Genomic DNA, 16,273 nt, shown 5'->3' on the forward strand with positions numbered 1-16,273 from the left:
TCTCTCTCTCTTCTCGATCCATCTCTCTCTGTCTCTCTTCGCTCCATCTCTCTCTCTCTCGCTCCATCTCTCTCTCTCTCGCTCCATCTCTCTTCTCTCGCTGTCTCTCTTAGATCTCTCGCTCCATCTGTCTCTCTCTTCGCTCCTCTCTCTCTCGCTGTCTCTCTCTCTCTCGCTCCCTCTCTCTCTCTCTCTCTGTCTCCCTCTCTCTCTCTCTCTCGCTCCATCTCTCTCTCTCTCTCGCCCATCTCTGTCTCTCTTTCCATCTTCTCTCGCCCATCTCTCTCTGTCTCTCTCGCTCCATCTCTCTCTCTCTCTCTCGCTCCATCTCTCTCTCTCTCGCTCTCTCTCTGTCTCTCTAGCTCCATCTCTCTTCTCTCTCTCGCTCCATCTCTCTCGCTCCATCTCTCTCTCTCTTCGCCCATCTCGCTCCCATCTCTCGCTCTCTCGCCCCGCCCTCTCTCTCTCTCTCGCTTCCATCTCTCTCTCGCTCTCTCTCTCGTCGCTCCATCTCTCTCTCGCTCCATCTCTCTCTCTCTCGCTCCATCTTCTCTCTCTCTCGCTCCATCTCTCTCTCTCTCTCGCTCCATCTCTCTCTCTCTCTCCATCTCTCTCTCTCGCTCCATCTCTCTCTCGCTCCATCTCTCTCTCGCTCCATCTCTCTCTCTCTCGCTCCATCTCTCTCTCTCTCTCTCTCTCTCTCTCGCTCCATCTCTCTCTCTCTCTCTCGCCTCCATCTCTCTCTCTCTCTCTCCATCACTCTCCATCACTCTTCTCTCTCGCTCCATCTCTCTCTCTCTCGCTCCATCTCTCGCTCCATCTCTCGCTCCATCTCTCTCGCCCATCTCTCTTCGCCCATCTCTCTCTCTTCGCCCATCTCTCGCTCTCTCGCTCCATCTCTCGCCCGCCTCCATCTCTCGCTCGCTCCATCTCTCGCTTCTCGCTCCATCTCTCTCCATCTCTCCATCTCGCTCTCGCCTCCATCTCTCTCTCTCTCTCGCCCATCTCTCTCCTCTCTCGCTCCCATCTCTCTCGCTCCATCTCTCTCTCTCTCTCTCTCGCTCCATCTCTCTCTCTCTCTCTCCCTCTCTCTCTCTCTCTCTCCATCCATCTCTCTCTCTCTCTCTCGCTCCATCTCTCTCTCTCTCGCTCCATCTCTCTCTCTCTCTCTCGCTCCATCTCTCTCTCTCTCTCTCGCTCCATCTCTCTCTCTCTCTCTCGCTCCATCTCTCTCTCTCTTCCATCTCTCTCTCGCTCCATCGCTCCATCTCTCTCTCTCGCTCCATCTCTCTCTCTCTCGCTCCATCTCTCTCTCTCGCTCCATCTCTCTCTCGCTCCATCTCTCTCTCGCTCCATCTCTCTCTCTCTCTCTCGCTCCATCTCTCTCTCTCTCTCTCGCTCCATCTCTCTCTCTCTCAGGGTGCGAGGGATGGAGAGGTGGGGGAGGAGATTAGGGAGAAACCAAAGGCCTCATTTGAAGGAGAGAAACTCAAGGAGATGGGAGAGGGTGACGTCATCAGTGATGTCATCAACCCCAACGGGCTCCCTGTGCAGAACGGCCTGGACGTGGATGGCAAGGAGTACAGGTAAACACACACACACACACCTACCTCTTCTGTGTACACTGAGTGTACAGGACATTAGGGACACCTGCTCTTTCCATGACACACTGACCAGGTGAATCCAGGTGAAAGCAATGACCCCTTATTGATGTCACTTTGTTAAATCCACTTCAATTAGTGTAGATGAAGGGGAGAAAACCGGTTATAGAAGGATTTTTAAGCCTTGAGACAATTAAGACATGGATTGTGTATGTGTGCCATTCATGGGGTGAATGGGAAAGACACAAGATGTAGGTGCCTTTGAACAGGATGTGGTAGTAGGTGCCAGGCGCACCGGTTTGTGTCTAGAACTCAACCCTGCTGGGTTTTTCACGTTCAACAGTTTTCTGTGTGTATCAAGAATGGTCCACCACCCAAAGGACATCGCCAACTTGACACAACTGTGGGAAGCATTTCAATCAACGTGGGCCAGTGTCCCTGTGAAACGCTTTGGGACACTTTGTAGAGTCCACGCCCTGACAACTTGAGGCTGTTCTGAGAGGTGCTACTCTGTATTAGGAAGGTGTTGTTAATGTTTGGTGTACTCAGTGTGTACATATGCACACGGATGGTTAACCATGTTTCCCTCCTCTCTCCCCCGCCCCTCCTCTCTTCCCCGTCCCTCCTCTCATCCTCTCTTCCTTGTCCCTCCTCTCATCCTCTCATCCCCCGTCCCTCCTCTCATCCCCCGTCCCTCCTCTCATCCCCCGTCCCTCCTCTCATCCCCCGTCCCTCCTCTCATCCCCGTCCCTCTCCATCCCCCGTCCCTCCTCTCGTCCCTCCTTCATCCCCCGTCTCCTTCTCATCCCCCCGTCCCTCCTCTCTCCCCCGTCCCTCCTCTTTCCCCCACCCCCCTGTTCTCTCTCTCCAGTCGTCAAGGCCAGATACTGCCCGCGGGGCCAGACACTGACCTAATAGGAGGGGAGGGTATGGTCTCCATGGGAGGTGGTGGTGGTCCCAAACCCCAAGAGGTCTTCTCTGGGGTGGAACATGGTGTTACCATGGATACCATGCAGTCTGTGATGGAGCCGTTGCAGTTTGGCTACAACTCCCAGATGACCATGGACTCTCAGCCCACCATGGGCCTGTTCGACTACAGCAACCAACAACAGGTGTGTGTGTGATGACCACCATGGACCCCTCTACTACAGCAACCAGCAGAGGTGTATGTGTCTATATACTAAGTGTGTGACTGTGAGCATAACGTGTGTGACTGTGAGCATAACGTGTGTGTCATGTGACCTGTGTGTGTCGTGTGACCTGTGTGTGACCGGTGTGTGTGTGTGTGTGTGTGTGTGACCGGTGTGTGTCGTGTGACCGGTGTGTGTCGTGTGACCGGTGTGTGTGTGTCGTGTGACCGGTGTGTGTGTGTCGTGTGACCGGTGTGTGTGTGTCGTGACCGGTGTGTGTGTGTCAGACCGTGTGTGTGTCGTGACCGTGTGTGTGTGTCAGTGACCGGTTTGTGGTGACCGTGTGTGTGTCAGACTGGTTTGTGTGTGACTGTGTGTGTGTGACCGTGTGTGTGTGTGACCGTGTGTGTGTGTGGACCGGTGTGTGTGTGTGACCGGTGTGTGACCGTGTGTGACCGTGTGTGTGTGTGTGTGTGTGTGACCGGTGTGTGTGTGTGTGTGTGACCGGTGTGTGTGTGTGTGTGACCGTGTGTGTGTGTGTGTGACCGGTGTGTGTGTGTGTGACCGGTGTGTGTGTGTGTGACCGGTGTGTGTGTGTGTGACCGGTGTGTGTGTGTGTGTGTGACCGGTGTGTGTGACCGGTGTGTGTGTGTGTGTGTGTGACCGGTGTGTGTGTGTGTGTGACCGGTGTGTGTGTGTGACCGTGTGTGTGTGTGTGACCGTGTGTGTGTGTGTGACCGTGTGTGTGTGTGTGACCGTGTGTGTGTGTGTGTGTGTGTGACCGGTGTGTGTGTGTGTGACCGTGTGTGTGTGTGTGACTGTGTGACTGTGTGTGTGTGACCGGTGTGTGTGTGTGGACTGTGTGTGTGTGTGACTGTGTGTGTGTGACCGGTGTGTGTGTGTGACCGGTGTGTGTGTGTGTGTGTGACCGGTGTGTGTGTGTGTGACCGGTGTGTGTGTGTGTGTGTGACCTGTGTGTGTGACCGGTGTGTGTGTGTGACTGGTGTGTGTGTGTGACCGGTGTGTGTGTGTGACCGGTGTGTGTGTGTGACCGGTGTGTGTGTGACCGGTGTGTGTGTGTGACCGGTGTGTGTGTGTCGTGTGTGTGTGACCGGTGTGTGTGTGTCGTGTGTGTGACCGGTGTGTGTGTGTCGTGTGTGACCGGTGTGTGTGTGTCGTGTGTGACCGGTGTGTGTGTGTCGTGTGTGACCGGTGTGTGTGTGTCGTGTGTGACCGGTGTGTGTGTGTCGTGTGTGACCGGTGTGTGTGTGTCGTGTGACCGGTGTGTGTGTGTGTCTGTGTGACCGGTGTGTGTGTGACCGGTGTGTGTGTGTGTGACCGGTGTGTGACCGGTGTGTGTGTGTGTGACCGGTGTGTGTGTGTGTGACCGGTGTGTGTGTGTGTGACCGGTGTGTGTGTGTGTGTGTGACCGTGTGTGTGTGTGCGTGTGTGTGTGTGACCGTGTGTGTGTGTGTGTGTGACCGGTGTGTGTGTGTGTGTGACCGGTGTGTGTGTGTGTGTGACCGGTGTGTGTGTGTGTGTGACCGGTGTGTGTGTGTGTGTGTGTGACCTGTGTGTGTGACCGGTGTGTGTGTGTGACTGGTGTGTGTGTGTGATGTGTGTGTGTGACCGTGTGTGTGTGTGACCGGTGTGTGTGTGTGACCGGTGTGTGTGTGTGACCGTGTGTGTGTGTCGTGTGACCGGTGTGTGTGTGTCGTGTGTGTGACCGTGTGTGTGTCGTGTGTGACCGGTGTGTGTGGTCGTGTGTGACCGGTGTGTGTGTCGTGTGTGACCGGTGTGTGTCAGACCGTGTGTGTCGTGTGTGACCGTGTGTGTGTGTGTCGTGTGTGACCGGTGTGTGTGTGTGTGTGTGTGTGTGTGTGTGTGACCGGTGTGTGTGTGACCGGTGTGTGTGTGTCGTGTGACCGGTGTGTGTGTGTGTCTGTGTGACCGGTGTGTGTGTGACCGGTGTGTGTGTGTGTGACCGGTGTGTGTGTGTGACCGGTGTGTGTGTGTGACCGGTGTGTGTGTGTGACCGGTGTGTGTGTGTGTGTGACGTGTGTGTGTGACGTGTGTGTGTGTGTGTGTGTGACCGGTGTGTGTGTGTGTGTGTGTGACCGGTGTGTGTGTGTGTGTGTGTGTGTGTGTGACCGGTGTGTGTGTGACCGTGTGTGTGTGTGTGTGACCGGTGTGTGTGTGTGTCTGTGTGACCGGTGTGTGTGTGTCTGTGTGTGACCGGTGTGTGTGTGTGTGTGACCGGTGTGTGTGTGTGACTGTGTGTGTGTGACCGGTGTGTGTGTCGTGACCGTGTGTGTGTGGACCGTGTGTGTGTGTGACCGTGTGTGTGTGTGACCGTGTGTGTGTGTGTGTGACGGTGTGTGTGTGTGTGTGTGTGTGTGTGTGTGTGTGTGTGACCGGTGTGTGTGTGTGTGTGTACGTGTGTGTGTGACGTGTGTGTGTGTGACCGTGTGTGTGTGTGTGTGTGTGTGACCGGTGTGTGTGTGTGACCGGTGTGTGTGTGTGACTGTGTGTGTGTGTGTGTGTGTGTGGACTGTGTGTGTGTGTGTGACCGGTGTGTGTGTGTGTGACCGGTGTGTGTGTGTGTGACCGGTGTGTGTGTGTGTGACGTGTGTGTGTGTGTGTGACCGGTGTGTGTGTGTGTGTGACCGGTGTGTGTGTGTGTGTGTGACCGGTGTGTGTGTGTGTGTGTGTGGACCGGGTGTGTGTGTGTGTGTGTGTGACCGGTGTGTGTGTGACCGGTGTGTCAGACCGGTGTGTGTGTGTGTGACCGTGTGTGTGTGTCAGACCGTGTGACCGTGTGTGTGTCGACTGCCCGGTGTGTGTCAGTGTGACCGGTGTGTGTCAGACCGGGGTGTGTCGTGTGACTGTGTGTGTGTGTGTGTGACCGTGTGTGTGGACCGGTGTGTGTGTGTTGTGTGACCGGTGTGTGTGACCGGTGTGTGTGTGTGTGTGTGTCGTGTGACTGTGTGTGTGTGTGTGTCAGACGGCCATGTGACCTGTGTGTGTGTGTGTGTGTGTATGTGACCTGTGAGTACAGTGCCTTCGGAAAGTATTCAGACCCCTTGACTTTTTCAACATTTTATTTTACAGCCTTGTTCTAATATGGGTTAAATAAATAAAAATATCATCAATCTAAACACAATACCCCATAATGACAAATGTCATTGCAAATGTATAATAAAAATTTTAAAACATACTTTATTTACATAAGTATTCAGACCTTTGATATGAGAATTGAAATTGAGCTCAGGTACATCCTGTTTCCATTGATCATCCTTGAGATATTTCTACAACTTGATTGGAGTCCACCTGTGGTAAATGGTTTGGACATGATTTGGAAAGGCACACACCTGTCTATATAAAGTCCCACAGTTGACAGTGCATGTCAGAGCAAAAACCAAGACATGAGGTCAAAGGAATTATCTGTAGCGCTCTGAGACAGGATTGTGTCGAGGCACAGATCTGGGAAACGTTACCAAAAAATGTCTGCAGCATTGAAGGTCCCCAAGAACACAGTGGCCGCTTCATGTTTAAATGGAAGAAGTTTGGAACCACCAAGACTCTTCCTAGAACTGGCCACAGCAGGGACTGGGAGAATGTTTTTCAGCGGCAGGGACTGGGAGAATGTTTTTCAGCGGCAGGGACTGGGAGAATGTTTTTCAGCGTCAGCGACTGGGAGAATGTTTTTCAGCGGCAGGGACTGGGAGAATGTTTTTCAGCGGCAGGGACTGGGAGAATGTTTTTCAGCGGCAGGGACTGGGAGAATGATTTTCAGCGGCAGGGACTGGGAGAATGTTTTTATGCGGCAGGGACTGGGAGAATGTTTTTCAGCGTCAGCGACTGGGAGAATGATTTTCAGACTGCAGGGACTGGGAGAATGTTTTTTCAGCGGCAGGGACTGGGAGAATGTTTTTCAGCGGCAGGGACTGGGAGAATGTTTTTCAGCGGCAGGGACTGGGAGAATGTTTTTCAGCGGCAGGGACTGGGAGAATGTTTTTCAGCGGCAGGACTGGGAGAATGTTTCAGCCGGGGCAGGACTGGAGAATGTTTTTCAGCGTCAGGGACTGGGAGAATGATTTTCAGCGTCAGGGACTGGGAGAATGTTTTTATGCGGCAGGGACTGGGAGAATGTTTTTCAGCGTCAGCGACTGGGAGAATGATTTTCAGCGTCAGGGACTGGGAGAATGTTTTTCAGCGGCAGGGACTGGGAGAATGTTTTTCAGCGTCAGCGACTGGGAGAATGTTTTTCAGCGTCAGCGACTGGGAGAATGATTTTCAGCGTCAGGGACTGGGAGAATGTTTTTCAGCGGCAGGGACTGGGAGAATGTTTTTCAGCGGCAGGGACTGGGAGAATGTTTTTCAGCGGCAGGGACTGGGAGAATGTTTTTCAGCGTCAGCGACTGGGAGAATGTTTTTCAGCGGCAGGGACTGGGAGAATGTTTTTCAGCGGCAGGGACTGGGAGAATGTTTTTCAGCGGCAGGGACTGGGAGAATGTTTTTCAGCGGCAGGGACTGGGAGAATGATTTTCAGCGTCAGGGACTGGGAGAATGTTTTTATGCGGCAGGGACTGGGAGAATGTTTTTCAGCGTCAGCGACTGGGAGAATGATTTTCAGCGTCAGGGACTGGGAGAATGTTTTTCAGCGGCAGGGACTGGGAGAATGTTTTTCAGCGTCAGCGACTGGGAGAATGTTTTTCAGCGTCAGCGACTGGGAGAATGATTTTCAGCGTCAGGGACTGGGAGAATGTTTTTCAGCGGCAGGGACTGGGAGAATGTTTTTCAGCGGCAGGGACTGGGAGAATGTTTTTCAGCGGCAGGGACTGGGAGAATGTTTTTCAGCGGCAGGGACTGGGAGAATGTTTTTCAGCGGCAGGGACTGGGAGAATGTTTTTCAGCGGCAGGGACTGGGAGAATGTTTTTCAGCGGCAGGGGCTGGGAAACTAGTCAGGATCGAGGCAAAGATGAACGGAACAAAGTACAGAGGGATCCTTGATGAAAACCTGCTCAGGACCTCAGACTGGGGCAGAGGTTCACCTTCCAACAGGACAATGACCCTTAGCACACAGCGAAGACAATGCAGCAGTGACTTCAGGACAAGTCTCTGAATGTCATTGAGTGACCCAGCCAGAGCCTGGACATGAACCAGATCGAACATCTCTGGAGAGATCTGAAAATAGCTGTGCAGCAACGCTCCCCATCCAACCTGACAGAGCTTGAGAGGATCTGCAGAGAAGAATGGAAGAAACTCCCCAAATACAGGTGTGCCAAGCTTGTAGCGTCATACCCAAGAACACTCAAGGTTGTAATCACTGCCAAAGGTGCTTCAACAAAGTACTGAATAAAGGGTCTGGGGTCTGAATACTTATGTAAATATGATATTAGATTTCAATTTTTTTTTTTTTAAATAAATTGGCATTTTTATAAACCTGTTTTTGCTTTCTCATTATGGGGTATTGTGTGTAGATTGGTGAAAAAAAACAATTTCATCCATTTTAGAATAAGGCTGTAACGTGGAAAACTCAAGGGGTCTGAATACCTTCCGAAGGCACCGTATATAATATAACCTGTATATAATATAACCTCTGTGTGTGTAATATAACCTGTGTGTGTGTGTAATATAACCTGTGTGTGTAATATAACCTGTGTGTGTAATATAACCTGTGTGTATAATATAACCTGTGTGTGTGTGTAATATAACCTGTGTGTGTAATATAACCTGTGTGTGTGTAATATAACCTGTGTGTGTGTAATATAACCTGTGTGTGTGTAATATAACCTGTGTGTGTTTAATATAACCTGTGTGTGTGTGTAATATAACCTGTGTGTGTGTGTAATATAACCTGTGTGTGTGTGTGTAATATAACCTGTGTGTGTAATATAACCTGTGTGTGTGTGTGTGTAATATAACCTGTGTGTGTGTGTAATATAACCTGTGTGTGTGTGTAATATAACCTGTGTGTGTAATATAACCTGTGTGTGTAATTTAACCTGTGTGTGTAATATAACCTGTGTGTGTGTGTAATTTAACCTGTGTGTGTGTGTAATATAACCTGTGTGTGTGTGTAATATAACCTGTGTGTGTGTATAATATAACCTGTGTGTGTAATATAACCTGTGTGTGTGTGTAATATAACCTGTGTGTATAATATAACCTGTGTGTGTGTGTAATATAACCTGTGTGTGTGTGTAATATAACCTGTGTGTGTGTGTAATATAACCTGTGTGTGTGTGTAATATAACCTGTGTGTGTGTGTAATTTAACCTGTGTGTGTGTATAATATAACCTGTGTGTGTGTATAATATAACCTGTGTGTGTGTAATATAACCTGTGTGTGTAATTTAACCTGTGTGTGTGTATATAATATAACCTGTGTGTGTGTGTGTATAATATAACCTGTGTGTGTAATATAACCTGTGTGTGTGTATAATATAACCTGTGTGTGTAATATAACCTGTGTGTGTAATATAACCTGTGTGTGTGTATAATATAACCTGTGTGTGTAATATAACCTGTGTGTGTAATACAACCTGTGTGTGTATAATACAACCTGTGTGTGTGTAATATAACCTGTGTGTATAATACAACCTGTGTGTGTGTGTAATATAACCTGTGTGTATAATACAACCTGTGTGTGTATAATACAACCTGTGTGTGTATAATATAACCTGTGTGTGTATAATATAACCTGTGTGTAATACAACCTGTGTGTGTATAATATAACCTGTGTGTGTAATATAACCTGTGTGTAATATAACCTGTGTGTGTGTGTAATATAACCTGTGTGTGTAATATAACCTGTGTGTGTGTGTAATATAACCTGTGTGTATAATATAACCTGTGTGTGTATAATATAACCTGTGTGTGTAATATAACCTGTGTGTGTATAATATAACCTGTGTGTGTAATATAACCTGTGTGTGTGTAATATAACCTGTGTGTATAATATAACCTGTGTGTGTATAATATAACCTGTGTGTGTATAATATAACCTGTGTGTGTGTAATATAACCTGTGTGTATAATATAACCTGTGTGTGTAATATAACCTGTGTGTGTGTAATATAACCTGTGTGTGTAATATAACCTGTGTGTGTATAATATAACCTGTGTGTATAATATAACCTGTGTGTGTGTAATATAACCTGTGTGTGTGATATAACCTGTGTGTGTGATATAACCTGTGTGTGTGATATAACGTGTGTGTGTGTATGATATAACGTGTGTGTGTGTATGATATAACCTGTGTGTAATGTAACCTGTGTGTGTGTAATATAACCTGTGTGTATAATACAACCTGTGTGTGTTTAATATAACCTGTGTGTGTAATATAACCTGTGTGTGTGTGTATAATACAACCTGTGTGTGTTTAATATAACCTGTGTGTGTGTGTGTAATATAACCTGTGTGTGTGTGTAATATAACCTGTGTGTGTGTGTGTAATATAACCTGTGTGTGTGTGTAATATAACCTGTGTGTGTGTGTAATATAACCTGTGTGTGTGTGTAATATAACCTGTGTGTGTGTGTAATATAACCTGTGTGTGTGTGTAATATAACCTGTGTGTGTGTGTATAATACAACCTGTGTGTGTATAATACAACCTGTGTGTGTTTAATATAACCTGTGTGTGTGTGTGTGTAATATAACCTGTGTGTGTGTGTAATATAACCTGTGTGTGTGTGTGTAATATAACCTGTGTGTGTGTGTAATATAACCTGTGTGTGTGTGTAATATAACCTGTGTGTGTGTGTAATATAACCTGTGTGTGTGTGTAATATAACCTGTGTGTGTGTGTAATATAACCTGTGTGTGTGTGTAATATAACCTGTGTGTGTAATATAACCTGTGTGTGTGTGATATAACCTGTGTGTGTAATATAACCTGTGTGTGTGTAATATAACCTGTGTGTGTATAATATAACCTGTGTGTGTGATATAACCTGTGTGTGTGTGTGTAATATAACCTGTGTGTGTGTGTAATATAACCTGTGTGTGTAATATAACCTGTGTGTGTGTGTAATATAACCTGTGTGTGTGTGTGATATAACCTGTGTGTGTGTGTGATATAACCTGTGTGTGTAATATAACCCGTGTGTGTGTGATATAACTTGTGTGTGTGATATAACCTGTGTGTGATATAACCTGTAATATAACCTGTGTGTGTGTGTAATATAACCTGTGTGTGTGTGTAATATAACCTGTGTGTGTGTGTAATATAACCTGTGTGTGTAATATAACCTGTGTGTGTGTGTAATATAACCTGTGTGTGTGTGTAATATAACCTGTGTGTATAATATAACCTGTGTGTGTGATATAACCTGTGTGTGTGTGTAATATAACCTGTGTGTGTGTGTAATATAACCTGTGTGTGTGTATGATATAACCTGTGTGTGTGTGTATGATATAACCTGTGTGTGTAATATAACCTGTGTGTGTGTGTAATATAACCTGTGTGTGTGTATGATATAACCTGTGTGTGTGTGTATAATATAACCTGTGTGTGTGATATAACCTGTGTGTGTAATATAACCTGTGTGTGTGTAATATAACCTGTGTGTGTGTAATATAACCTGTGTGTGTGTGTAATATAACCTGTGTGTGTGTGTATGAAATAACCTGTGTGTGTGTGATATAACCTGTGTGTGTGTAATATAACCTGTGTGTGTGTGTAATATAACCTGTGTGTGTGTGTGATATAACCTGTGTGTGTAATATAACCCGTGTGTGTGTGATATAACTTGTGTGTGTAATATAACCTGTGTGTGTGTGTAATATAACCTGTGTGTGTGTGTAATATAACCTGTGTGTGTAATATAACCTGTGTGTGTAATATAACCTGTGTGTGTAATATAACCTGTGTGTGTGATATAACCTGTGTGTGTGTGTAATATAACCTGTGTGTGTGTGTAATATAACCTGTGTGTGTGTATGATATAACCTGTGTGTGTGTGTATGATATAACCTGTGTGTGTGTGATATAACCTGTGTGTGTAATATAACCTGTGTGTGTGTAATATAACCTGTGTGTGTAATATAACCTGTGTGTGTAATATAACCTGTGTGTGTGTGTAATATAACCTGTGTGTGTGTGTATGAAATAACCTGTGTGTGTGTGATATAACCTGTGTGTGTGTAATATAACCTGTGTGTGTGTGTAATATAACCTGTGTGTGTGTAATATAACCTGTGTGTGTGTGTAATATAACCTGTGTGTGTAATATAACCTGTGTGTGTGTGTAATATAACCTGTGTGTGTGTGTAATATAACCTGTGTGTGTGTGTAATATAACCTGTGTGTGTGTAATATAACCTGTGTGTGTGTAATATAACCTGTGTGTGTGTGTAATATAACCTGTGTGTGTATAATATAACCTGTGTGTGTAATATAACCTGTGTGTGTAATATAACCTGTGTGTAATATAACCTGTGTGTAATATAACCTGTGTGTGTGTAATATAACCTGTGTGTAATATAACCTGTGTGTGTAATATAACCTGTGTGTGTAATATAACCTGTGTGTGTGTGATATAACCTGTGTGTGTGTGATATAACCTGTGTGTGTGTAATATAACCTGTGTGTGTGTGATATAACCTGTGTGTGTGTGATATAACCTGTGTGTGTGTGATATAACCTGTGTGTGTGTAATATAACCTGTGTGTGTGTGTAATATAACCTGTGTGTATAATATAACCTGTGTGTGTATAATGTAACCTGTGTGTGTGTGTGTGTGTGTGTGTGTGTAATATAACCTGTGTGTGTATAATATAACCTGTGTGTGTGTAATGTAACCTGTGTGTGTGTGTGTGTAATGTAACCTGTGTGTGTATAATATAACCTGTGTGTGTGTAATATAACCTGTCTGTGTATAATATAACCTGTGTGTGTATAATATAACCTGTGTGTGTATAATATAACCTGTGTGTGTGTATGATATAACCTGTGTTTGTGTGATATAACCTGTGTGTGTGTGATATAACCTGTGTGTGTAATATAACCTGTGTGTGTATAATATAACCTGTGTGTGTGTAATATAACCTGTGTGTGTGATATAACCTGTGTGTGTGATATAACCTGTGTGTGTAATATAACCTGTGTATAGGTGTACCAGAGACCCAGTGCTCTAGCAGCCCAACAGCAGCAGTATGCCTTGGCAGCAGCACAGCAATCTCACATTGGTAAGAGACAGAGAGAGTGTCTGTGTGAGTTGTTTTGCAGGTGAAAGACATTTTTGGGTGATGTTATTCAGCGATGAAAAGTTGTTCTTGGACTAGCTGTGTATCTTATGTCTGGCACAATTAGCATATAAACGTGTAACCGATAGTTATGGGTGAAGATAAATAAATAAAATACTTATCTGTTTAAACAGTTAGGACTTAATTAAATTTAGAACAATAGTGCTGAATAATTGTGGGTGGTCTCCCCTCAGAGAGTCAAATCAGACACGGAGTACAACATATACAATGTTTTGGAAAGATTTCAGACCCTCTTTACACATTTTGTTACGTTTAGAGATTTTAGTGACCAAAATGATCACGGTTATCAGTATTATTGAAACGTTAAAGTACTGATAAACGGAAACAATTTCACCGTTTATATTGAAAACCAACAAACGACAAAATCAAATTAGCAGCGCTAATGCACTTTGTGTTTTGTTGTTGAATGTTCTGTAGACAGGGTGATTATCTTTGATTTAAGTTTCCCTCGGCACTCTTGTAAAACCCCAAAATTACTTGACCACACTTCAGATTTGGGACCTTTATATAGACAGGTGTGTGCCTTTAAAAGAAAATCATGTCAATCAGTTGAATTTGGACTGGACTTGTAGACAAACATGGCACCAATAATTACTTTCATTACACCAGATGCATGTCCTTGAAATGTATGCCTCCGCACACAGATTATAGATCATTTAGTAGCTAATGGCAGCCTGCAGTACCCGGTTGGCTGTCAGCTTCTGCCTAATGAGAGGCGGCAGCAGTGAGCTAGCTGGAGTAGCTCAAACTGTGTTTAGTCTCCATGAGACGCTGTCTTAACCTCACTGGGCTAAAAATGCCCTAATTGAGTCTTCATCTGAATGATGGATGTCACGTGATCAATGGCTTTGTCAATATACAGTCATTTGTACACTCACAAATTGCTGCCGCCTGGTATTGTGACGCCATAATTTCCATGGTAACATTAGAATGTTCGTTCAAATGATGTTAACTGATGTTGCTCATGCAATTAAAATAAATGTTTTGACAGTTGAGCTGAATCGGCAAATCATTGCACATATTTTTACTTCCTGCTTTGTTGCTATGGGTACACTCACAATGGCCACCAGTCCCACCCATTATGTCATCATTGACTTGAATGTGGATGGCTGTCGCACTCCTTGTCTTTCAATGGCAGCACAGGCAGACAGGAGCGGAGGAGAAAATGTCTGGCTGGCCAATTACCGTCAACCAAAAACATTCCACGACCGTCGGGCAGCTCTAGTCTCTGTTTCTCTGTGATCTTTATGTACGTGTCTTTTCAGGTTTGGCTCAAGCGTTTGTTTCCAACCCTTACATCATCAGTACCGGTCCGTCTGGAACCGACCCCTACGCTGCTGGACTGGCAGCTGCTGCAACACTGGGTAAGACACACACACACCTGCCCTTTTGTTATTTCATATCCCTGTACTATGGAATATGATGACAGTCCAGCATGCATCCATTTTTTTCTACATGGCTGGTCCCAGAATCTAACCTGCTGTCTTGACTTGGCAACCTCCATCCTGTACCAACTAACTTGTGTGTGTGTGTTCAGGCCTTGAGTGATGCCTCCTCAGTACTACGGGGTGACTCCCTGGGAGTGTATCCAGCCAATCTGTTCCAGCAACAGGCTGCGGCCGCCAACAACTCAGCCAATCAACAGGCTCAAGGACAGAACCAACAACAGGTCAGTGGCGTCCTATTGGCTAGACCGCTCCTCATTAGGTAAAGCTACTGTCTGACTTTTTTGTTGTTGCTTCAGTGCTCAGCGCTTTATGGTTGTGAGATTTACCACAAGCCCAGAGAAGTTATGGCCTCATGCACCTCCTAATGTCAGTGTGTGTTCATGGCGTTTTACTAAGAACAACACCTTAGTGGGTTAAACCAGCCCTCCGCTACTCAGCCTTTCCCATTGGCTCAGTCTCAGACCCTTCTGCCCTCCTATTGGCTAACCTTTATGTAACTCTAGGTGATGCGTGGGGGTGGTAACCAGCGACCCCTGACCCCTAGCCAAGGTCAACAGGGTCAGCAGAACGACCAGCTGATCGCCGCCGCAGCAGTCAACTCAGCTCTCGCCTTCGGACAGGGGCTGGCTGCCGGCGTGCCTGGTGAGCAAGACATTTACTAACACACACACACACACACACACACACACACACACACACACACCCCACCTGGTGAGCAAGACATTTACTAACACACACACACACCCCGCCCGGTGAGCAAGACATTTACTAACACACACACACACACACACCCCACCTGGTGAGCAAGACATTTACTAACACACACACACACACGCACCTCGCCTGGTGAGCAAGACATTTACTAACACACACACACACACACCCCGCCTGGTGAGCAAGACATTTACTAACACACACACACACACCCCGCCTGGTGAGCAAGACACACGCGCACACACACAGACAGATTAACCCATGAGTTCCTCTCTGCAGGCTATCCCATGCTGGCTCCAGCTGCTTACTATGACCAGACGGGGGCGCTAGTGGTCAACACCGGATCTAGGGGCGGACCCGTACGCCTCATGACCCCCGCAGGCTCAGTTATTATCTCTCCCTCCGCTGCACAAGCAGGTAACACACTCCTTCATTTACACTATCACTCTGTCACCCTAATACAGTATCTCTGTCACTCTGTCACCCTAATACAGTATCTCTGTCACTCTGTCACCCTAATACAGTATCTCTGTCACTCTGTCACCCTAATACAGTATCTCTGTCACTCTGTCACCCTAATACAGTATCTCTGTCACTCAGTCACCCTAATACAGTATCTCTGTCACTCAGTCACCCTAATACGGTATCTCTGTCACTCAGTCACCCTAATACGGTATCTCTGTCACCCTAATACGGTATCTCTGTCACCCTAATACGGTATCTCTGTCACCCTAATACGGTATCTCTGTCACCCTAATACAGTATCTCTGTCACCCTAATACAGTATCTCTGTCACTCAGTCACTCTAATACGGTATCTCAGTCACCCTAATACAGTATCTCTGTCACTCAGTCACTCTAATACAATATCTCTGTCACTCAGTCACCCTAATACAGTATCTCTGTCACTCTAATACAGTATCTCTGTCACTCAGTCACCCTAATACAGTATCTCTGTCACTCAGTCACCCTAATACAGTATCTCTGTCACTCTGTCACCCTAATACAGTATCTCTGTCACTCAGTCACCCTAATACAGTATCTCTGTCACTCTGTCACCCTAATACAGTATCTCTGTCACTCTGTCACCCTAATACAGTATCTCTGT

At 46.4% G+C, this 16,273-nt stretch overlaps 1 protein-coding gene and 1 long non-coding RNA gene across 2 annotated transcripts; both read left to right on the plus strand.

Annotated features, from left to right (window-relative positions):
* Window positions 1–1,340: 1,340 nt before the first annotated feature.
* LOC135566679 (pumilio homolog 1-like) lies at window positions 1,341–14,552 on the plus strand. Its single transcript, XM_065014324.1, has 5 exons — window positions 1,341–1,586; window positions 2,473–2,713; window positions 12,851–12,926; window positions 14,270–14,368; window positions 14,542–14,552. The coding sequence occupies exons 1-5, from the start codon at window positions 1,498–1,500 to the stop codon at window positions 14,550–14,552; spliced, it is 516 nt and encodes a 171-aa protein (XP_064870396.1). The 5' UTR covers window positions 1,341–1,497.
* Window positions 14,553–14,554: 2 nt separating this feature from the next.
* LOC135566678 (uncharacterized) lies at window positions 14,555–15,826 on the plus strand. Its single transcript, XR_010462153.1, has 4 exons — window positions 14,555–14,673; window positions 14,956–15,094; window positions 15,446–15,583; window positions 15,631–15,826. It is a non-coding gene; the product is annotated as an uncharacterized LOC135566678 (long non-coding RNA).
* Window positions 15,827–16,273: the final 447 nt, after the last annotated feature.

The sequence above is a fragment of the Oncorhynchus nerka genome, unplaced genomic scaffold (genome assembly GCF_034236695.1).
Source record: "Oncorhynchus nerka isolate Pitt River unplaced genomic scaffold, Oner_Uvic_2.0 unplaced_scaffold_3780, whole genome shotgun sequence".
Classification (NCBI taxonomy): domain Eukaryota; kingdom Metazoa; phylum Chordata; class Actinopteri; order Salmoniformes; family Salmonidae; genus Oncorhynchus; species Oncorhynchus nerka.